At 45.1% G+C, this 24,071-nt stretch overlaps 1 protein-coding gene across 5 annotated transcripts in view; it reads left to right on the top strand.

Moving 5' to 3' along the window:
- PPP2R2B (protein phosphatase 2 regulatory subunit Bbeta) overlaps nt 1-24,071 on the top strand; it is a 254,047-nt gene that overhangs the window by 17,481 nt on the left and 212,495 nt on the right. Inside the window, exon 2 of one of the 5 annotated variants that reach the window (XM_054718018.1) lies at nt 16,904-17,097. The exons of 3 other annotated variants lie outside the window; for them this stretch is intronic. In XM_054718018.1, the coding sequence (XP_054573993.1) occupies nt 17,028-17,097 (70 nt within the window). In that variant the 5' untranslated portion in view covers nt 16,904-17,027. Of the gene's footprint in view, nt 1-16,903; nt 17,098-24,071 lie in introns of those variants that run through there. One more of the 5 variants, XM_008140797.3, reaches the window with a different exon arrangement.

Raw genomic sequence — 24,071 nt, 5'->3', positions numbered from 1 at the left:
TTCATTCATTATTGTTGACATGGTGCCTAGGGAGGGTCCTCAGATATAGTGCATATTTGTTTCATGAGTGAATAAATAGGATCCAGAAGACAGGAATAGAAAGAGGGCATTAAAATTTAGGGAAATCTGTACTTTGGTCTGAATTCTTGTGTACTGATATTTTAAGTTAGCACTAATAAGCCAGCTGTCTTTAATGGGAGCTTCTTGATCATTTTTTACTTCAAAATTGCATGTGCCTCCAGTAATGAAATCTCTTCAATTATATTTACTCATGTTGTCAACTGGAACACTAACCTCTGAAAGTTGCCAAGTTAACAACAATGACATAATGCTTCCTTACAAATGCAACAACCTACTCCTTGCCTCAAATCCCAGTAAAAGATGGCTTTCCCTGCTCTCACACTGCAGCTTCTTCACCTGGTATGCTAGTCTGTCTTTGTGTGGTTAGAGGACGAGTGACATATTCTAGAAGAACAGCAGGCGATTCGAGTATATTTTCTGAATCTGCCACTTACCCATTAGGTTGACCTATTAGATCTCATTCGTGAATGGTGAAAATAATACAAGGCTTAAAGAAATGCTGATGTTTCCATTAAAGTAGCTAGTAAAAGATTGGCATTGTTCAATACATTTTAGGTTCCCAGGCATTCAGTCACTTAATTGATAGAATAGAACTCTTATTTGAAAATCATTCTCTTGGAAATTTGAAGTTGTTGCTTGATTATAGTTTCCTTCTTTTGTAAGGCTGAACAAGATTCTATCGTATATGTACATTAAAACATATCTTCTTTATCCATTTATTCATTGACAGACAGTAATTTGTTTCCATATCTTGGCTGCTGTGAATAACGCTATAATGAACATGGGGCTGCAAATATTTCTTGTAGATAGTGATTTTATTCCCTTTGGATATATATACCCAGGAGTGGAATTGCTGGATCATATGGTAGTTCTATTTTTAATCTTGTAAGGAACCTTCATACTTTTTCCATAATGGCTTTCCTCAATCATCTAACTAATCTTACTTTGCAATTTACATTTCCACCAACAGTGTACAGGGGTTCCCTTCACATCCTCACCAACACTTGTTATCTTTTGGCATTTTGTTAATAGCAGTCCTAACAAGTATGAGGTGATATATCACTGTGGTTTGATTTGCATCTCCCCATTGATTAGTGATGTTAATATGTTCATATACCTGTGGGCCATTTGTATGTCCTCTTTGGAAAAAGATTTGAGTCCTTTGCTCATTTTCAATGGAACTATTTGTTACCTTGCTATTGAGTGATATGAGTCCCTTATATATTTTGGATATTATCCCCTTATCATATATATCATTTGCAAATTTTGTCTTCCATTTCATATGTCACCTTTTTGTTTTGATTGTTTCTTTTGTTAGGCACAAACATTTTAGTTTTATGTAGTCCTACCTGTTTAATTTTGCTTTTGTTGCCTGTGGTTTTGTGCTATATCAAAAAAATCATTGTCAAGATCAGTGTTAAAGAGCTTTCCCCCTATGATTTCCTCCAGGAGTTTTATAGTTTCAGGTCTTATGTTTAGGTCTTTAATCCATTTTGAGTTCATTTTGTATAAGGTGTAAGATAAGGGTCCAATTTCATTCTATTGCAAGTGTGTATACAGTTTTCCCAATATCATTTATTAAAGAGAGTATCTTTTCCCCATTATGTGTTCTTGATGCCTTTGTCAAAAATTAGTAAACCGTATATGTGTGGGTTTATTATTTCTGGTTCTCTATTGTGTTCCATTGGTCCATTTCCTAAACTATATCTTTTAACCTTGTAATGATTTATTAACAAATTAGGCATATTTTTTAAATTTCATTAAATTTTATTATTCTCTACTTCTTCCTTTTTTATAGTATCTTGTTCTTGATTTGTAGATGTATTCTTCAAATATATCTGCATGTGCTAATTAGAATTTATTTATTTATGTTTTTAAAATTATATCTGTCCTACAGTATGTTTTGGTTTGTCTTGATTTTTTTTTAACATTGTAGGTTTTACTAAATCGTTTAACTGATCTTAATTTACCCAGTTCTTGTAGGACTGAATCAATAAAACAGTCAGCCCAGCCAGCGTGGCTCAGTGGTTGAGCATCCACCCATGAACTAGGAGGTCATGGTTCCATTCCTGGTCAGTGTGCATGCTTAATCCCCAGTGTGGGGTGTGCAGGAAGCAGCTGATCAATGATCCTTTCTCATCATTGATGTTTCTGTCTCTCTCTCCCTCTCTCTTCCTCTCTGAAATAAATAAAAATATATTTAAAAAATACAACAGTCAAATGAATATCAATAGGGCTTATCACTGGCTGGTTTCATAGTAGAATGAGCAGGCCAGAAGATAATTTTTCATTTTGGAATCTCTAAGTGTCAGCATGCAGAGCACTTCACTTTGGAGACCCAACTTCCACACTCAATACCTTAGTCTATTCAAGACTATAGACATTTTTTGCAAAGGGAAGAGCCTTTTACTATATACTTTCAGGGTTGGGTAGGGAGAGGAGTTAAACAGTGGAAAGGATGGCAAGTGAATTGCTATTTCTTCCTATGGATTTCATTTTAGCACCCTCTCCATTTCTAGCCCCTATCTTGTGTCATTTTAAGTGTTTATAAGTCCTGAACCTCTCCAAGTGTCAGCAGGTATCTGAGTGCTGTCTGGCTGGTCATCTCTTCCCTTCATCTGTCATCATCCACCCATCTACTCACCATCTTCCAGAAACACATGAACTTCATAGTCCACTTAATAGCTGCCCTTCACATTCTCTTCATTGTTGTGAGATTCCATCTGCTTTGCTCCTTTACTATAATTTCAAAGAGATCTTGGGAAAAAGAGATGATACATGATTATTTAGTTAACTATTACCTTTAATTTTCTTTCTCTGTTTGTCCTAAATCAAGGAGGACCATTATCTTATTAAGGGGCAAAGCCAACGTTTCTTAGTTGGCCTACTTCTATATCTTGAAGATTTGTTTTAAAGAAAAGCTATCTTCTTTAAAAGTTTAAGCCTCCGCTTTTCTCCAATTATACCAAGTTTCTCTGCTTGGAGGTATTGATAACTCCTTCTTATGCTTTTAAATCTTGAAATACTCAGGTTTATGTGTAGGTGTATAATGTTCTGAATAACAGACAAGTGAATCTCCAAAAAACACAGAAATGGACTTTAGAAAAAATTTCAACAAAAAAGAATTCAAGGATTTCTTGATAGTTTCATCAGTTCTCACTGTCACAGGACACTCTGGACTGAACAAATTTTTTCAGAGAAAAACCATTCCAGTGACTATATAGGTATTTTTTCAATAAATTATGGGAATTATAGCTCTGTTCTTTAAATAAATGTTTAGTATGTACTTACTGGGTAAAGGACCTTAAACAGAACTTTTCATGGGAAAATTAAGTGGAACCATTATGGATTAGTTCAGTGGTCGGCAAACTCATTAGTCAACAGAGCCAAATATCAACAGTACAACGATTGAAATTTCTTTTGAGAGCCAAATTATTTAAACTTAAACTTCTTCTAATGCCACTTCTTCAAAATAGACTCGCCCAGGCCATGGTATTTTGTGGAAGAGCCACACTCAAGGGCCAAAGAGCCGCATGTGGCTTGCGAGCTGCAGTTTGCCGACCACGGGACTAGTTGGTTAAGAGTCCAGTAAAACTGGGTTCAAACCCAGATCTGCCCATTCTACCTGTTCTAAGATAGTTAACATCTCTGAGTCTTGGTTGCCTCAATGATAAGTGGTATTAATAATCCCTCCCTTGTGGGGTAATCATGAGAGATAGAAGTAATTTGTAAATAAAGAAATAAACACAAAGCCTGGCAGTTGGAAAGCACCCATCCAATGGTAGCTACCGTAAAGGTTGTGTAACTCCACGAGGCTTAGACTTAGCTGTCCTTACTGTCTCTCAGTCCCTCCACCTTTGTGTAAGCTTATTCTATTTTGCTCAGCCCTGAGAGTATTAGAATACTGAGCCAGGCCATCACCTAGTCAATATTATTTAACCCAATGAATTGACAAACAATAATGACTCTGCAGGATTGTTTGTTTTGCCATTTTAATAATTACTTATTGAAGAATCACTGACTAATCTATGACATGACAGGTTTTGACATCTCCCAATTATGTGCACATTATGGAATTCATGAGTTAGAGCTGTTGTCCTTTTCTGTGGTGGAGATGGAGTTTGCAGCTCCTAATTTGCCTGATAAAATGGGTCCAGAAACCAGGGATGCTTTTGATAACATTCACATTGGTGTCCAGGGAAGTTATAAGCATATTACAAGGTGTTATTAGAAATTTGCAAATGTTGCTAAATCTGTAGGAATGAATTTATTTACTTTGAGCATACTAGTTAACAACTGCTTATAAACTAGGGAAAGAAAATCAGGTCTAGTCTTTTTTTTTTAATTTCTTTATTGATTAAGGTGTCACATATTTGTCCTCATCCCCCCATTCCCATCCCACACCCCTCCCCACGGATGCCCCCACCCCCCTGTTGTCCTTAACCATTGGTTAGGCTCATATGCATGCACACAAGTCCTTTGGTTGATCTCTCCCCCCTACCCCCACCCTCTCCTACCCTCCCTCTGAGGCCCGACAGTCTGGTCGATGCCTCCTTGTTTCTGGGTCTGTTCTTGTTCATCAGTCTATGTTGTTCATCATTTCCCCTAGATGAGTGAGATCATGTGTTACTAGAAATATACTTATAAGAACTGAATGTGAGACGAGCAATAATAGTTATGCTGACAGGCAAATGAATCAGTCTGTAGTGAGTTTCTTTCTGGACCAACAGATCTTTTGAGACCCAATTTCAATGTCCACCAGTTCCTTATGTGTACATGTCAGCACTGACTTTTCAGTTCTGGATGGTGGACAAATGGTGGTAATGCAGGTCCGACTCCCTCTGGTTTGGTCTCGCCCGGACCCAGGGGCTCGGCCTCACCCAGACCCAGGGGCACGTGGCCTCACCCGGTCCCGGGGGCGCGCAGCCTCACCCAGTCCCAGGGGTGTGCGGCCTCCCCCGGACCCAGGGGCGCGCGGCCTCACCCGGGCCCAGGACCCAGCTTCACCCAGATGCAAGGGCGAGGTCTAGTCTTTAACAACTACTACCGTACTACTTATTGAGCCCCATAATATACAGAGTGCCAAAATAACCCAACAAACTGCTGATGAGATGCTGAGTTTTTAATTCATGCATCCATTTAACGAACATTTATTTTGTATGCCAGGCTTTGTATTAGACACTGGGGATCCGACGGTGATGTGAAACATCCCTTTACTCAGCATCTCCACACTGTAGACATTTAGCCACCTTTTAGTCACTTAGGAGCCGTCTCTGTTAAGAGATCAATTGTCATGGTATCGCAGTTCTTGTGTTCAAGTAACTCTTATTTTACTTGATAATGACCCCAAAGTCAAAAGTAGTGATGTTGGCAATTCCATTATGCCAAAGAGAAGCCATAAAGTGTCTCCTTTAAGTGAAAATGTCCATGTGTGTAGAAAAATCATGGTATTTGTCTTTCTCTGACAGAATTATCTCATTTAGCATAAAACCTTCTAGGTCCATCCATGTTGTTGTAAATGGTAAAATTCCATTCCTTTTTATGGGCGAGTAACATTCCATTGTATATATGTACCACAGCTTCTTTATCCACTCGTCTGTTCATGGGCACATATGATAGCGGTAACTTTTTAATCTTTAAAAACAGCTTTATTGAGATACCATCCGATAAAAGTCATCCTTTTAAAGTATACAGTCCAGTGGCTTTTAATATACTCAGGGTTGTTCGGTGGCTGTTGCCCTTATCTAATTTTTAGAACATTTTTTATCACTCCAAGAAGAAATCCCAAACTCATTAGCAGTTACTCCCATTCCTCCCACCCCAGCCCCTGGCAACCACTAATCTATTTTGTGTCTCTATGGATTTGTCCATTCTGAACATTTCAGATAATTGGAACACATAGTATGCAGTCTTTTATAACTGGCTTCTTTTGCTTAGTATAATGTTTTCAAGGTTCGTCCATATGGTAGCATGTATCAGTACTTCATTCCCTTTTATAGTTGAACTAGAGGCCCGGTGCACGAAATTCGTGCACGGAGGGGGGTTGTCCCTCAGCCCAGCCTGTACCCTCTCCAATCTGGGACCCCTCAAGGGATGTCCGACTGCCCGTTTAGGCCCGATCCCTGGGATCGGGCCTAAACGGGCAGTCAGACATCCCTCTCACAATCCAGGACTGCTGGCTCCCAACTGCTTGCCTGCCTGCCTTCCTGATTGCCCCTAACTGCTTCTGCCTGCCAGCCTGATCACCCCCTAACCACTCTGCTGCCAGCCTGTTTGCCACCAACTTCCCTCCTCTGCTGGCCTGGTCACCCCTAACTGCCCTCTCCTGCAGGGTTGATCACCTCCCTCTCAACTGCCCTCCCTTGCAGGCCGGGTGCCTCCCAACTGCCCTCTCCTGCTGGCCATCTTGTGTCCACATGGGGGCAGGATCTTTGACCACATGGGGGCAGCTATATTGTGTGTTGCAGTGATGATCAATCTGCATAGTACTCTTTTATTAGATAGGATAGAGGCCTGGTACAGGGGTGGGGCCAGCTGGTTTGCCCTGAAGGGTGTCCCTGATCAGGGTGGGGTACCCTTGGGGCGTGGGGCGGCCTGAGCGAGGGGCCTGTGGTGGTTTGCAGGCCGGCCATGCCCCCTGGCAACGCAAGCGAAGGCCCTGGTATCTGGAATTGATTTTCCTTCTACAATTGAAACTTTGTAGCCTGGAGCAGAGCCAAGCCTGGGGCTCCCTCCGAGGCCCGAAGCCATTTGTGTTGGTGTTATAATTGAAACTTTGTTGCCTTAAGCGGGTGGGCCCGGCCAGGGTGTGTGGAAAGCTTTGCTTCCCCTGTTGCCGGCAGCAACCCTGGCCTGCTCTCTCAAGCTCCATTCTGCCGCCATTTGTTTGAATTTGTTTACCTTCTATAATTGAAACTTTGTAGCTTGAGTGGAGACTTAGGCCTGCAACGGCTGGCAGAAAGCTTGGCTTCCTCTGTTACCTAGGAAACCTTGCTCTCTGTGGCTGTAGCCATCTTTGTTTGGGTTAATTTGCATACTCGCTCTGATTGGATGGTGGGCGTGGCTTGTGGGCGTGGCTTGTGGGTGTGTCGGAGGTATGGTCAATTTGCATATTTGTCTATTATTAGATTAGATAATACACGATGTAGCAATAATATGATATATACAGTGGATATATCATTTGGTTCATGTATATGATATACAATGAATATATTGCATTTTGTTTTATCCATTTGTCAGATGATGGATATTTTGGCCGTTTCCACTTTGGGGTTATTATGAATAATGCTGCTATAAATATTTGTGTGTGAGTTTTGGGGTGAATATGTGCTTTCAATTCTCTTGCTTATATACCTAGAACTGAAAATGCCATCATATGGTAACTCTGTTTAACATTTTGAGGAACTATTTGTGGCTACTCCATTATGCAATCCCACAAGCAGTGTGTGAAGATTCCAATTTTGCCACATTCTCAACCAACACAATAGCAGTGATTTTCAACTGAGAGGATATTCATTCCTAAGAGGGATAAATCAGAATCTAGTAGTGGACGGTTTGGAAAAGACCCTCAAATCCTATTGTGACTTCAAAACACACACACTACAAACACACAGAGCTAGGCTCCTATTTGGTTGACTTGGGATATATCATTTATTTTGATTAGCCTTAATAACGTGTATGTAATAATAGTACTTACCTTGTAAGGGCTTTTGTTAGAATTAAATGAGATAATGCTAGTTAAAGCCCTTATACATAATGGACACTCAACAAGTATTAGCTACTAATATTATATCAAAGGCTCAATAATTTTCTATTATACTAAAGGCCCGGTGCACGAAATTCGTGCACTGGGGAGGGTGTCCCTCAGCCCAGCTTGCACCCTCTCTAATATGGGACCCCACAGGAATCGGGCCTAAACCTGCAGTTGGACATCCCTCTCACAATCCGGGACCGCTGGCTCCTAACCGCTCACCTACCTGCCTGATTGCCCCCTAACTGCTTCCTTGCTGGCCTGATTGCCCCCTAACTGCTCCTCTGTGGGCCTGACTGCCCCCAAATACCCTCCCCTGCTGGCCTGATCACCCCCAAGGCTTTTATTAGTATAGATATGACCCTGCACAGAAAATTTTACTAACCCTGCTTTACAATAAGGGCTTGATGATTGAATCATTAGGACCAGACACCAAGATTTCCTTTCTTTGAATAGTGGAGGGAATACTTACCTTGTCTTTAAGTTGCCCGGAAATTAAAATGAGATAATGACTTAGAAAAGTATAAAAGCACCATATAAAGACAACTGTCTTTTTAATGAAGTGGCAAAATGAAAAACACTTTTTATTCTCCCCTTCCTTCCTTTACAGCTTTTATTTAAACTTTGAAATTTATAAAAATTTCACTCCAATTTTCATTTCTTTACATTCAACATTATTTTGTATTGGTTTCAGGTTTTATATTAGTTACAGAATAGTGGTTAGACAATCATATACTTTACAAAGTGTTCCCCGATATTTCTAGTACCCACCTGGCATCATACCATCATTACAACACTACTGACTATATTCCCTATTTAAGTGACAATGGGTTTACAGGTTCCTTCCAGTCTTTCTTTTGTGTTTTTTGTCCTTCCTTTTCTTTCTCACTTCTTCCCTCATTTTCTTTATATAGTATCTCAATTGGCCATCAAAGCTCAGTGAAGACACTGGGGCACGCTTCATCCATTTTACAGACCAGGAAACTGAGGCCAATTCCAGTTGGCTGTGGAACTTGACTCAGCACACAGGAAGCCCTCAGAGCCATGCTCTTTGCGCTTCCTAAGGGGCAGCGGCCCAGCAAACAGAACAAACCTTCCAGTCAGGCTTCCGAGCCTCTTTCTCAAGCACCTCTTCATTGCGGATGCTCCACATTCTTTCCTCTCCCCCCATTCTTTACTGCCCCCCCCCCCTTCTCCGAAGCAGGTGGAAGGCTTCCCACTCACTGCCTAGGCATGCTCTGCTATGGGGCAGGGTGTAGCGACCTTGCTTTTGGGTCAAGGCAGGAGCAGTAGTCACTGCCTCTGAAGTGTGAAGGCCGCCTGAGCGAGGCCCATTAGTACTGGGAGCTTCTCTGAATCATGTCAGTCAGTCCAGTACCCTGCAGTGCAGCACCCCTTCACTGATGTGGCTCCACCCCTCAACCCCCGCCTCAGGAGTGAGGGTCCTTGCCCCTCTGCCAGGAGTCCTTCCATGCCCCTTGATCCCTGGCTGGGCCCACCCATGTCTTGGGGGCACTGCAGAACCTCTCTCTCTGCAGATGAGGCAGATCCCTGCCCTAGGTCTCCGCAAAGCTATGAATCTGTGGCCAGAGGCCTGGTCTGGGTCTCAGCAACCACATGCCGGCAATGTTCCCAGGGACCCTGGGAGGGGCTGGGTGAGTCCTGCCACGCCCCCCCCAGGGTGGCATCTCCCCGGGGACCCCCGGGGAAAGGCTGGCTGGGCCTGGACACGCCCACCCAGGGTGGCGATTGCCCCCCAGCCCCAGGGACCACCGGGAGCAGCTGGCTCAGCCCGGCCATGCCCCCCCAGGGTGGCGATTGCCCCCCGGGCCCCCGGGAGCGACTGGCTGGGCCCGGCCACGCCCCCCCAGGGTGGCAATCGCCCCAGGGACCCCCGGAGCGGCTGGCTGGGCCCGGCCATGCCCCCCCAGGGTGGCAATGGCCCCCGGGACCCCCGGAGCGGCTGGCTGGGCCCGGCCATGCCCCCCCCCCCCCGCCCCAGGGACCCCCGGGAGCAGCTGGCTTGGCCCGGCCACGCCCCCCCAGGGTGGCGATAGCCCCAAGGACCCCCGGGGAGTGGCTAGCTCGGCCCGGCCACGCCCCCCCCAGGGTGGCGATCCCTGGGACCCCCGGAACTAAGAGGATTGGGCGCCACCATCTTGGTCTTCTCAACGGTGGATAGGCCACCCGGAGTCCCACCCCCAGCCTCTCGCAGGTCCAATCATGGGCATAGCGGAGGTGCAGTCAATTTGCATGTTTCTCTATTATAAGGTAGGATGAACACACTATAATTTACCTAGCCAGTTCTATTGTAGGTCTTTTGGATGTGTTTTCAGTTTTTCATGATCATTAACAATGCTCTGAGAAGTAGCCTTATGGCTAGATTTTTGCCCACATCCATGATTGTTTTCCTTGGATGAACTCTGTAAAGTGTTACTGTTTGGTGCATTTTAAAGAAATACTGTCCGGTACCTCCTTACATTTCCCAATGTATATTCCTATTGAATTCACACTGAAATTTTACTTTGGGAAATGTAATCAGGTACTAGACAGTATTGTTAAACTGGTTTTGTAAATCTTCATCTGTACCTTACAAACATAATGCAAAATAAGACCGTCTTGGGCAGGACAGCCTAAATTTAATTCTAAAACCACTGAATGAGAAAAGGTATAAGAGGATATTTTCTCTCAGGCTCTCTGATCTCGACTCTTGGATTGCTGTACTTTTTCTCCTGTGGCATCAATACCCTAAATTAAGGGAATATTTTATTAGGTGAAGTCCATTAAGAATCCAGAGTCTCAAATTAATGCAATATTTTAAAGGCGGGATGTTTTGTTTTCCAAGATTAAATGCCACATTAAAGGATCACTCATATGGCATTACATGCTGTAACATGCACAGAGGAATTGCAAACCTTGCTAGAAATTCCAGAGGTCATCCTCTGGGCATTCAGCACACAAACCAACTCAGAGAGCTGTGCATTCGGAGCTTAGTGATCCTAGAGGGGAATCCCATGAGATTCCTCAATAGAGACACATGATTAGTTCTGCACAGACAAAATGTGAAAATCAAGAAAGGATCATCCTAATTCCTTCCATTTACACAGGACTTTGTGGCTTACATGGGGCTTTTTGCAAAAGGGTGAAATTTCATGCATCCAGTTTCTAGCTGCTCATTAAGATGGATTGATAGGTAGTAAAATTCAGGTTTCTGGGTCACTTTTGTTCACACGAATGATTGACTTGCAGTGCGTCTCTCCATTTCTCTGCAGATGGAGACCCCAGTGAGCCACTGCTAGGAAGAAGAACTGACATTTTAGTGAGGCTTGGCAATGGGCCAAGCCTATAGTAAGCACTTTCCTTACATTGTCCCTGAAGCCACTCAACAACCCTATGAAGTAGTTCCTATTATTTTTTCTTCCATTTTGCAAATACAGAGGCACAAAGATGTTAGATTCTTTGCCAAAGGTCATGAAATTCATAAATGCCTGAGCTGGGACACAAACCAGGACTGTCTGACACCTAAAACCTATATTAAGAATCTCCCGACTGGCTGAGGTCAAAGGTTTTAATAAAATTGTAGATATTTAATGTGCTAATTGGACAGGATGACCTAAAAGGTTCCAGGGTGGGCAGCACTAATCTAACTTGGGGGAAGGTATGGGGAGTTTTGGGGGAAGGGGACCATGACGAGGGTGATAAAAAAGAATGTGTCCACATGCTGTCATGCTGAATAGTGTAACGTAAGAAGGCTGTGTATTTGTAATTGGCCTTTTCTGTGTCAAGCAGAAAAGCCTGAATTAGGTCAGCCTTTCAGAGCGTCCTCTGCTGACCCCTTTGAAGCCTGTGGCCCCCTTTACATAAACTGTGAATTAGACACTAAGTTCCATGATATAGCAGAGGCTGAATATACGTCTTATGCATTGATGGTGCTGAACATCCAGTCCTATCCTGGTAGCTGATGTAGTAGGTGCTTAAATATTGGTTTACTATTGATGGTGGTGATGATAGTAAATACTCAGTGAGTAATAGTAATGTATTCTTTCTAAGCATTATCTCATCTCATCCTTACAGTAACTCCATGAAGTATAGGGTGTCTCCCCAAAATGTATACACACACTGAATAATTCTAAAGGCAGTGTTTATTAAAATACATTTCACTTTCAAAAGTGGGAGCTATCAGCTGTTAAAGTGTGTATACATTTTTTGGAAAACCCTGTATTTGTCTCCTTAATTTGTAAATTAAAAAAAAAAAAAAGACAACACATGGCTTAGGGAGACCTTGTAACTTGCTCACATTCACAATAAGTGGCTGAAAATCAGCTTCGCCTGATATTGGAACCTTGGCAGTGAACACTATGCTATAGTAACATATAGCTATAGTTATTGATTTATATGCATTTGTTATATTTCTAAGAAAGCACATATTAAACTCAGATTATAGAATTTAGGTTTTGTAAAGGAAGAAACTTTTGTTTTAACCATGTCCCCAGCACCTAGAACAACTCTTGGCATTTACTAAGTGCTCAGTAAATTTTATTTTGTGCATATGCTTAAAAAAATGGGTGGGAACAATTATTTCAATAAGAATATGAGTTACAGGCTAGAAATTAGTGATTCACAACAGGTTTTCTTGTCAGGGAGGGATTTTTTTTTTTTTTTTTGCAAGCATTTTAGTAAGGGTAGAACTCTAAACCTAAATATCACTCTAACAAATTCAGTTATTTACTCATTCATTCAAGAAATATTTATCTCCATTCAATAAATATAATTGCACATCTACTAAGTACTAGAAACTTACTATCAGAGATATATTGGAAATGATAAACAATAAGAAAACAGCTATTGCAGAATGCAGTGTGCCATGAAGAAGGCCAAGTAGAAGATGTAAAGACAGAAAATAGCAGAAGGGACTATGGTGTTGTCAGAGTATCCTATCTAATAAAAGAGTAATATGCAAACTGACCTTACCTCTGCTATACCCACAAGTCACGCCCACCAGCCAATCAGGAGAGAGTATGCAAATTAACCCAACCAAGATGGCTGCGGCCATGGAGAGAGCAGGAGGCTTGGGTTTCCCTGGCAATGGAGGAAGCCAAGCTTTCCGCCTGCCCTGGCCTGCCTTGGCCTCCGCTTAAGGCTACAAAGTTTCAATTATAGGAGATAAATAAATCCCAGATCCCAGGGCCTCCTCTTGGGTTGCTGGGGGGCATGGCCAGCCTGCAAACCACCACAGGCCCCTTGACCAGGCCACCCCACACCCCAAGGGAACCCCCACCTTGATCCGGAACACCCTTCAGGGCAAACCGCCAACCCCCACCCATGCACCAGGCCTCTATCCTATCTAATCCTATCTAATAAAAGAATAATATGCAAATTGACTGTCTCTCCAACACATAAGATGGTTGCCCCCATGTGGTCAAAGATGACTGCCCCCATGTAGACACAAGATGGCCGCCACAAGATGGCCAGCAGGGGAGGACAGTTGGGAGGGACCAGGTGTAAGTAGTTGCAAGGGAGGGCAGTTGTGGGCGATCAGGCCAGCAGGGGAGGGCAGTTGGGAGGGACCAGGCCTGCAAGGGAGGGAAGTTGGGGGCAACCGGGCCTGCAGGGAAGGGCAGTTAGGGGGGACCCAGGCCTGCAGGGGAGAGCAGTTGGGGGGGACCAGGCCTGCAGGGGAGGGCAGTTAGGGGTGACCAGTCCTGCAGGGGAGGGTAGTTAGGGGCAAACAGGCTGGCAGGGCAGCAGTTAGGCATCAATCAGGCTGGCAGGGGAGTGGTTAGGGGGTGATCAGGCTGGCAGGCAGAAGCGGTTAGTGGCAATCAGGAAGGCAGGCAGGTGAGCAGTTGGGAGCCAGCAGTCCTAGATTGTGAGAAGGATGTCCCAGATTGGAGAGGGTGCAGGCTGGGCTGAGGGACACACACCCCCATACACGAATTTCATGCACCAGGCCTCTAGTCTATAATAATAAAAGCATAATATGCTAATTAGACCAGACATCCTTCCAGACGAAGCCGGGGCTGTGAGGGAAGCCCGGGTCCCGGGTGCCAGAGGGAAGCTTGTGCTGGCAGCCGGGGAACGGAAGGCCTACTCCTGCACGAATTTCGTGCATCGGGCCTCTAGTTTCTCAATAAAATAGGAACAGTTCTGCTGAGATGCTGAGGAATGCCAAGAACACAAGGAAGGGACATAGGGGGTGACAAGTGCAAATGCCAAACACTTTAGGAAAGAAGTTGACATGTTGGAGGAATAGAAAGCGGGTCAGTGAGTCTTCTGAGAAATGGTCTATGCAGTCCTCTTACCAGACTAAGGGATTGTACAGGGTTTTCTTCAGTCTCTTACCTCCTTTACTACGTGTCATTGTATTAAAGCACCAAGCCAAAAGCTTTATTTTTCTTGGTTTTGGGTGGAGGGGCCAGTTCCCTGTTGTTCATAGTAGAAAAGTGTGATCCACAAAATAGAAACGCTTGAATCTACTTAATCCAGAACTTTTGTCTTGAGGGAGGGTGGGCTGCACTGTTGAATAAATGCAGGAGGAACTTTTCAGAGAACTTGAAAGAGCAAATTTAGTAAGCCCAGAGGCTTGATCTATGGCGGGGACATTCCTTTCATTGGTTACAGTGGAAAATTCCTCAAGCACAGCCTGGGCCTACCTGATTCATCATGCAGCTCTGTTCCAACCCAGCACATGTTCCAGGAAGATGACAGGGAGAATTTCCCAAATGTGATTTTCCCAAGGCCTCCTCTTGCAACTTAAGCTCATTTCAACTCAAAGCAAGATATCTTCTCGCCACTTTGAGATGAACTTAGCTTTTTCCCCCTCCACCCCTTCTTCCCGTCCCCCGTTGTGGCAATCTGCAAGAGAAACTAGAGTATACAACTACTGATGAGCTGACCACTGGAGCCTTGGTGATGGACACAGCTTGTCACATGGAAAACCCAGCTCAGCAACTGGTGCTGAAGAGCATGAAATCAATTTGCACCAGTCTTCACCTCTTACTGGAATGTCCTAGGTGACTTTTGAACAAATAGTCAAACAAGCACATAAGACTTAACCACCTGATGAGAAAAACTTGGACTCTCTCGCAAGCTGAACTCCCTCCAATCGTATCAAAGAATATTCCTATCTGTCCTTCCGGAGACATGCTGTCGCTTTCTGGAGAAGGGGACAATTCCATTTTCCACCTGCCAAAGCATCTATTCTTCATGGAAATCTAATGGCAATTTCCAGCCTCAGTTGAGGACTTGTTCCCCACCACCACCCCCACTTTTTTTTTTTTTTTTTTACTTCAAATACTTTCTAAATGGTGTTAGCCGAAGCATTGTATGTACATAATTAACTCACAGGTCCCTCTGGGCTCGCCTAGCTAAACTCGAGGAGCTTAACTGAGCAAGACATTTGCTTCTGTCTCCTCCTACAATGACACCCGTGGAAACGAATCCCTTCCACGAGAGGAAACCGGGGAAATGTCTTTTCCAAACTGGCTTTCCAGTGACTTAATGATTTTTGGTTTCCTAACAATAATGATGGAATTTTGCTTTCAAATACGGAATGTGCGATTTGGGGAAGCAGGGTTGGGTGTGGTAGGGAATTCAGTATTTTCCTCCTCGTTGAAGTAGGAAGACAGGCCTCTTTTTTGTATTCACTGGATCTTTGAAATTCCCTCAGGGTGGCAGTGGCTCTCTGTGGGCACAGGGCTCCGAGGGACCGGGCATGTTGAGAGCAAATGTAAGCCGGCCCCGCAGTGTCCTGTCTTCACAGGCAAAACCCACAGGAAGACCTGCAGCACTTCGCCAAGACAAAGTGCAAAGGGCGAGGGAAGGGGCACTGTTCAGACTGACTGTTGACTAGATTCACACGGAACTCAGCCCTCTGCTTCCCTCTGCCTGTGTAGACACAAACGCCTGCAGTCATGGCTGTTTGAATGAAGAAGTCGGCTGTGATGGTAGAAAACTTCTGGCCGCTGTTCCCCCCTTCCATTCCCAGCACAGAGGGCTTCAGCTGGGCGCTGAGAAGCTCTTTTCCCATCCTGTCCTCTCTGTTGAGGTTTGGAATCCCAGGCCTTGCCCTTTAACTCCCTCGAGGGACTGCATGCATCACATAGGGGTGAGCAAAAGGGACCTGGATGTCCATTTCCTGCCTACCTAAGCCAGCCCACTTCTCTTTGCCGTCCTGAAGCGCAGGTGTCCGGAGACAGGCTGCAAGCCGGGGGAGCTGTGGGCGGCCGAGTAAACGCCGCCCTCAGCTGCGTGGCTCGGGAAGGGGGAGGTTGAGAGCGCGCGTCAATGCTTTTCACCTGAGCCTGCAAGCGAGCGGCTGGCTGCCCAGGTGCCGGTTCGCGGCTGCGTGCGCCCCACTGCCGCAGAGAGCAGCCGCAGCCTCTGCCTCGGCCACCGCCGCTGCTGGGAGAGTCCTGGGCTGCTGACGCGGTTGGGAGGAGCCTCGCCTTTAATGCACCAGCCGCCTCCAGCCTCCAGCCTCCTGCAGCTACAGCAGCAGCAGCAGCAGCAGCAGCAGTAGCAGCCACCGCAGCTGCGAGTGCGCGCGTGTGGGTGTGAGGGTGAGTGCGCTGGTGCCGGCCGCAGCGCCCTGCCCAGCGCCCTGCCGGCTTCCTTGCCTCCGCCCGCCGGAGCCGCCCTCCCGTGGGACCAGCACCCCCACCCGGGCCCGGCCAGCCTGAATCCTGCCCCTGCCATCTCGCCCTGCAGCTCGAGTCCAGAAAGGCACCATTTTGTCGCGGCTGCCCCCTCTCCCGAGGGGAGGAGGGATTTTTTTTTTTTTCTTTTTTTGCATTTCGGAGCGACTGCCAACGAGGAGAACCTGTTGGGCATCTCCCCAGCCCGGCTTGTGAGCGCCTCCAGGGCGGCGGGCGGGACCAGACCCCTTGGGGGCACGGCGCATCTTGGCACCGGAGGCAGGCGCAGCATCCTCGCTGGGAATTGGAGCTGGAGTGAGCGCACCGCGGGAGGAGCCGCCACAGCCTCGGAGATCCCGAGTGGAGGAGGTGACAGCTCCATTGCCGGGTTTTTATTTTCATTTTTTTTTTCTCCGCCTCCCCGTCTCCTCCTCAGGCTCGGACCATGGTGCAGTCCCACTGGCTCCCCTGCCCCCCTCTCCTGTGAGCCTGGCTGCGGGGAGGGATCATGGATACTTGTCTGCCGGCTTCTGGTTCCCACGCAAGTAAGCCTGCTGTCAATGGAGGAGGACATTGATACCCGCAAAATCAACAACAGTTTCCTGCGCGACCACAGCTATGCGACCGAAGGTAACGCCAGCCCCGCCGCATTCCGCCGCTGGGGCCGGGCGCAAGTTGCGGATCGCTGTGCTCCGCGGGCTGCAGGGCGCGGAGTGGCGGAGGCGCATCCGGGGCCGGGGCGGGGGCTCGGCTCGCTGGGGCGGCCGCCGGAGCGCCCCACATTCATCCGGGCTCCGCGAGGCGAGCCCGGCGTTCAGCAGCAGGTGGACCCGGCGCCCACGGGAGTGAAAATGGCCCTCGGGGATTTTTCAGGGTGGGGCTCCCAGCTGGAAAAATGACCCCCAGAAAACAGGCGACCTCTCCCCCAAGATGTTTGCAGGGGGTCTTGTAGGGAGAGAAGAAGGAAGGGGCCCAGAGGACCGCGGGGTCCTCCCCTCCCCGAGCCGAGTGATGCATCTCTCGGTGGCTGCAGGGAGGGCATGGTTTCATTTCCTGCCGGCTCATCTCTGGCCCGGTTACCTGCTCAGACAATCAAATCCCCAAAAGGCCCTTTGCAGAAGGGCGAGTCCCTCTCCCCTTGGAAGTGCCTTTGCAAGAAATGAAAAGGTGGCTGGGGAAACGGTGTTCTGGCGAGCGAATTAGTGTGACACGTGGGGCGAGCCATGCGATGAGTGGGGCCTTTAAAAATCACCATTATGAATTCTGCAGCAGTAGTTTCTGCTGAATCAACAGCCAGCAGAAAGCAAGAGGGTTCAGTAAGCTGAGCTTTGCCAAGAGGTGAAATTGTCGCCTCTCCCTCTCCCAGCTTGTTCTGGTATTAGCCTGGTGCTGTGCACGCGGGCAGAGAAAAGTCAGCAGGTGGAACTCATTCTGCCTTTTGTGTGTGAACAGAGGGGAGGTTTTGGTGGTTGTATTTTTTAAAAATACCAAAACTTTTGTATTTTTGCTTTCATTTTCTACCTGGAGGCCTTTATCCTTAACCACTCATCTAAAGTGTTGCATTATCACATGGTCATATCCACGTGAGGAAATGTGTGCGAACGTGCTTTAGGAAAATGTAGCAAAGGTGTGTTAATTTAAGACTATTATGCTTGGGTGCTAAAATATCTATGATATTTAACAAATCAAGATAACCAGAGAAATGTGATGGGGGAGTAAAAGAGTTCAAGCTCCGAGAGAAATAAGAAGACACAACTTGGGGGGAAAGCTGGCATTTTCTATAAATATCCTTGGAAGTTTTAGATAAAAAGACTGCCTGGCGCTATTGAAAATATGTTGTCTGTTCATCATTATTATTGGAGAACAGCAAGCCTAATATTTCCATGGCGCTGGCAGATTAAGCAGAGTTGTATGAGCTCTGGCCTCCAGGAGCTTAGAAATAAATGGCTTTTAAGATATTCCACCTGTCCCTCCCCCATACCAAGCACCATACTTGCTGATTCTTTTCATTTGCAAGGTGACAATGTAGATGTAAGATGTTCATCCTCAGCCTTAGTGCTTTGTCACTGACTCAGTTGCCAGGTAGAATAGTATTAGCTCTGTGTCTGAGACTGGCATCCAAGAGAGAAGTTGGCCTTGGGTCTGTTGGCTTTGTTGGGGACACCACTTCTGTTTGTGGCAATAAAGAAAGACATTTTCCACTGTATTGCATAATGCTTCCGAGTGCAGGCAAAGGAAACTTACTGAGCTGAGAAGATGGGCAAATCGGGGCCTTGTGTATAGAGAATTCACAAGGGCTCTAGAGATTACCTAATCTTTGTTCCTATGTCATGGCATTTTGGTAAATTGATTCTGAACAAAATGTCTGGGTTTATTTAGTCAAAATAAGGCAAAGAGCTTTCCAAAACCTTTCTAAATCAACCTCTCAGATTATCTGTCTCTGTCTCTCTTAGACGTAAACATTGTACAAAGCAGGAATTAGGTAGGGCAGGAAGTTCTCTATGGTCTTAATCTGTTCATTTTAGGGAACATCCATGCAGTCATGCTGGCCGGAGGGGGAAGAGTCCCTCTTCTCCTGATGATACCTTCCAGGCGCTGGTACAGCTTGAAAGAGCACCAGATGAAAATAGTCTTTGTTAAAGTCCACTTTATTGGGGGTTTGCTCCCGAAGTTCTCTTCCCCTTTGTTAACTTAAACCCACTTTCTGAGGAATTAGCATCCAGGTCCTTCTGTAGATTTTGCTTCTCTCTCTCTCTCTCTTTTGATATTTTTCCTACCTGCCAAGATATGTCAGATTTTTTCCTCCAAGATCTCCTTCCCATTTGTCTCTGAGCTTTCTTCCCTGTGCTCAGTTCATTCCACACTGCAGTATTCTATTTAAAGCTGAAAGGGCTTTGCTGTGTAGTTAGTGTGAAGGACTGTAAGCTCAATTTGCATTGTAAGTGGTAGCTGCCTGCAGGTTTATCTAGCTAAGAGCAATGAAAATGCTGAAGGACACTTTTACCCAAGACCACCTCTCTCTCTCCTCTCCGCTCCTCTCCTCTCCTCTCCAAAACTGCATAGGTGTATTTATAAAAGACATTCTTATGACTCTTATTCTGGGCATGAAAGTTACCACCCTTTCCTACCATTTTCTAATTTTCCTCCCTTTTTAAAATTACCATCTTTGAGCATCTTCTATGTTCCAGGCACTGTGCTGAGTTTTTTATAGTAGCATTTTAATATAGCCAAACCCCGCTAAGTGGGTGCTGTTATTTCCATTTTCAAATAATGAAACAGCAGCAGAGGCCCAGAGATGTTACTGGTTTGCCAAGGTCACACAGACAGTCAAGGCAAGAGCTCATCTTCAAACCCAAGACTGTCAGAGGACCCACCACAGTCTCTTCCACTAGGAAGTTCTGCACAGCTTCAATTTTCTTTAACCATGAGCTACTGTTATGGGGAAGATCACAATGGTTTTGTCTTTATGTATAAACTGTATTCTCATCTGGGGTAGAATTCTTTGCAGGGGTCATTTGAAAGTGTGTATAGGGGTTATATATGAGGAAAAGCATGGGTGGGGTTGGAATACACACACACACACTGGTTTTATTGGTTTTCCCCCAATGTGGTGTGCCTGCCTGCCCCTCTCTCTCTCTCTCTCTCTCTCTCTCTCTCTCTCTCTCTCTCTCTCTCTCTCTCATTTTATTGGTTTTTCCCCAATGTGGAGCCCTGAGTTCCCTAACCAGAGGCGCATCTCTCAAACCTATCTAATCTACATGTGGCTTTCCTTTTATGTTTTTAGACTTGTCAGAACCAACTGAAAATCCCTCTCCATTAGAGCTGTCAAAAAGTTTTCTAGATCAATCTTCCTACTCCCAAACGAGGCCACAGAGGGAATAGGTGGGGTTTATAGGAATGGCAATCTGGTTAGAAGGGGAAGTCAGAAAACACATTTTAAAACGACTACTCTGGTTTGGGTTTCCCTACCTGTAAAATGGGAATAACAGTAGAACCTATGCCACAGAAAAAAATTAATACCGGGAAATCACTGAAGACAGTGCCTAATATAAAGCCAGACTTCAATAAATGTCCTCAATACATTATAGCTGTTGTTATTATTACTTATGCTGCATTTTCATAGCAAGCACTGTTTTTCCTCAAATTGTTTGATTTGAGTTTATCTTAAAGGGAAGGGCTGGTGGGAGTAGGGGAGAGGTCACACTAAAACCCACCACAGTGTCTTCTGGGCTCAGCCACTGACCATGGATCTTGCCATTTATTAATTTGCCTTAATGTATTTGCTGGTTATATTCTAGTAGCAAATAAGTTCTGTCTTCTCTCGGAGGCCTTAAAAACCCATACTATTTGTGTGTATTAACGGAAGAACTAATCATTTCATGTAGCTCCTTCCAATAATTAAAGGCAGATTCACTCTGCCTTTAAGTCCTTGGACAAATGTTAACTGGCTTTGTGCAGAGGCGGTCCAACATGTTCCAGTTCAGACATGGTCTCTGTCCTCGTGGTGCCTTCAGTCTGGCCGAGGAGGTAGATGATAGTTGTCCTATTGTATACTTATTTTGCAAATCAGCATGTGGTTACCAATTGTAGTAAGTGATCATCAGGAAAAGCACAAGGTGCCTGAGGTCATAGGTGAGGCGGAAAGGCAGATCTAATTTAGATTGGGGATTCAGAGAAAGTTGAAGCTGAGAACTAAAGGCTGAGTCAGGAATTAACAAGAGCTAAAGGCATTTCAGGTTAAAAGGACAATCTGCACAAATCTCAGAGATATAAAATAGTTGGACAGATCCAAGGAATGGCAAGATACCATGGCTGGAGTGTAAGGAACTAGAGGAAGTGTGATGAGGATGAGACTGGTGCATTACTTTAGAATGCACCAAAACCAAGAAAGATTAAGGCGAGGATAGAGAGATGGATAGATGGATAGAGCTAAGATAAAGCAAGTAGAAAATGGTAAAGTCCAGGTGGGTCAGTCAATGGCTTATTCACTGTAATTTTTTTTTCAACTTTGTTTGGAAATTCTCATAATAAAATGTTAGAAAAAGGGACTGGGGAGGTATTTAGGGATGTGGTCACATTGAGCCTTGTTGTACATAAGGAGTTTGGACTTAATCCAAACATGGATCGAAAGCCATTAAAAGATTTTGATGGGGGGGATATGATCAGGATTGTTTTTTCAAAGCTCATTCTGGCTATTCTGCAGCGTGGGGTCATCGGGCTGGGCAGGAAGTGAGCAGCAGTGAGAGCAAGGAGATGATTAGGAGGTCATGGCTGTACTCTAGGCCAGTGGCAGCAGTAGAGATGGGGACAATCAGTAGAGATGTTGGATACACTGTAGAAGAAGAATGGATAGGACCTACTCATTGTACTAGATCGGGAAAAAATGGAGAAGTAGATGGAGATAATGTCATGGACAACTCCCAGGATTTTGCTATAAGAATGGATGCATAAGGGGGCACTTCCCTGAAACTGGAGAAAGACTCCGGAAGTTGATTAGTCTGAGGGGCATGTGTGACATCCAGTCTCACAGTGAGACTCTCAAGGAAGCAGTTGGATATCTGGGTCTGAAGCACAGAAGAAAGATCTAGATTGGATTATAATTTGGGACATCATGCATATTAAAGGAATTGAAGGCTGTGTGAATAGATGAGGTGCCTGGGAGAAGAGCACCTATGGCAGAATTTGAGCCAATGAGTGAAAAATTACATGGAAATTGATCTTGGTTTTATATAAAGAAATTGTAACAAAAAGCACCTCCAATGGAATGCCTTGGTAAGCCTAATTAACCACACACTGAAATTATTCAAATAACGCTACATGGCCATTGAAGAAGAGTCCAATCTTGGGTGGGTTGAGTTTGGAGGGTCTCTAAACTTGAGATCTGTCAAATGTTATAGCTTCTTGAGGGTTATAAGAATAAAAGTGAAAAAGTAAAATTCCCTGACCCCCCTCCCCTCAGAACACGTTCAAGAAAGAGAGAATCTATGATGAATAAAACTGGAAGTCACTTAAAAATGGCTTTTGAAAAATCAACGGAGGTGGTGTGATGATGGAGAGCTGCCTTGTAGTTCTTTAAGTTGCTTTATATATTTGTATGCAAATGCCAGGTCAGAATAGTGCTTCCAATGCATATGGATGAATGTTTGAGTTCCCTGCTATTCTCAGAAAAAATATGAAATGGAAGGTGGGCAGAAGCTGCCGTATGCTATTGTAAATGACCTTTCTGGGGACGGGAAATGTTCCGCTACCAAACATAATAACCAGAGTGCATTGAAAATCACTAGCAAGTATTCATTATTAGCATCCGGGTCCCCAGGGGCAATCGCGAGCCCTTTATGAGGGCTGGTCAGAAACGTACCAATGAACCTGGGGCGAATAATATTAGACCAGCCCTGTCAAAATATTGGTAATGCTCCATGAAAAGAGCACAGCTGTAGACTGACATTCCTAGACTCTGGCATTTGCATTTATGAGGAAATGAAGGGTCCAATTTACACACTTAGCTGAGGGTAGAGAACTAAGACTTCTCGAGGACTGTCTGTATTCCAGGCATTTTCCTAAGTGTTTCTTGTTATTTACTCCTTTAATCACCTTCTGCAGCCCTGAGAGAATGGTTGCATTAGCCCTGCTTATCAGAAGAAGAAATGTTGAGGTTTGGAGAAGCAAAGAAACTTGTGTTAAGGTTCATACTTGGAACTGGCAGAACCAGATTGGAACCCAGGACTCCAAGCATGTGCTCTTTGCCCATTCCTGCTGCCTCTTGTCAGATTTTAGGGGGAGAAATGCAGGTTCTATTCTGTCCTCCGCCTGCATCCAACCCCGTGGTGCCCATTGAATGCTGCCCATTCACTTGGCCCATCTCTTCTCAGTGCTGCAGGGCATGTGCCTGCACCTTCCCCGATGGTCCCACGGGGAGGGAGCTAAAGTCCCCCACCCAGTGCCAGAATCCTTACTTGACTTACTCCTATAGATTTATTCTACTCTATAAGAAAAGAAGGAAAATATCTATGCAATCGAACAATCAGAATGTGAAAATTAGCTGGGTTTTTATAGCCTTCTCCACGTCCCTCACAGCCACTGCAGGGACCCAGGCTGAGCTGAGATGGTCCCACTGGGCCATCTAGGCACCCGTTCTGTAGAGCAGATGACAAAAGAGAGAATTTCCTGGAACAGAGCAAAGTGGGACAGAGGTAACTATGTGATGGCCGATGCTCTTTTGCACATTAATGTGGAGGCATCTGAGGCCTCATTTTGGCCAAAACAGTCTCTAATGCTCCTCTCCTCTTTCCCCATTAAGAAAATGAGTTTGCTTTCACCAAACTTGTCATCGTTTCTAACAAATGTCCTTCTTCTGCCTTTCTAGCCGAGCTCTAGAATCAGGCTGAAAATCGGCTCTGATATACCCATACCAGTATTGACATAACTATCCTACTGGAAACACAGGTTTATTTTACAAGACCACCGGGAGCTTTGTCTTAAGTAATTCAAGAGCCCTTGAATTCTTATGCTGCGAGTTCACCACTGAAAGAATTAGGAGTGATGATGATAAGATATGCATGTGTGAAATCCATGGAAAACTAATTAGTATTAATTGGTTTCTTTGG

The sequence above is a fragment of the Eptesicus fuscus genome, chromosome 6, assembly GCF_027574615.1.
Source record: "Eptesicus fuscus isolate TK198812 chromosome 6, DD_ASM_mEF_20220401, whole genome shotgun sequence".
Lineage (NCBI taxonomy): Eukaryota > Metazoa > Chordata > Mammalia > Chiroptera > Vespertilionidae > Eptesicus > Eptesicus fuscus.
This window is presented reverse-complemented; position numbering and strand designations above follow the sequence as displayed.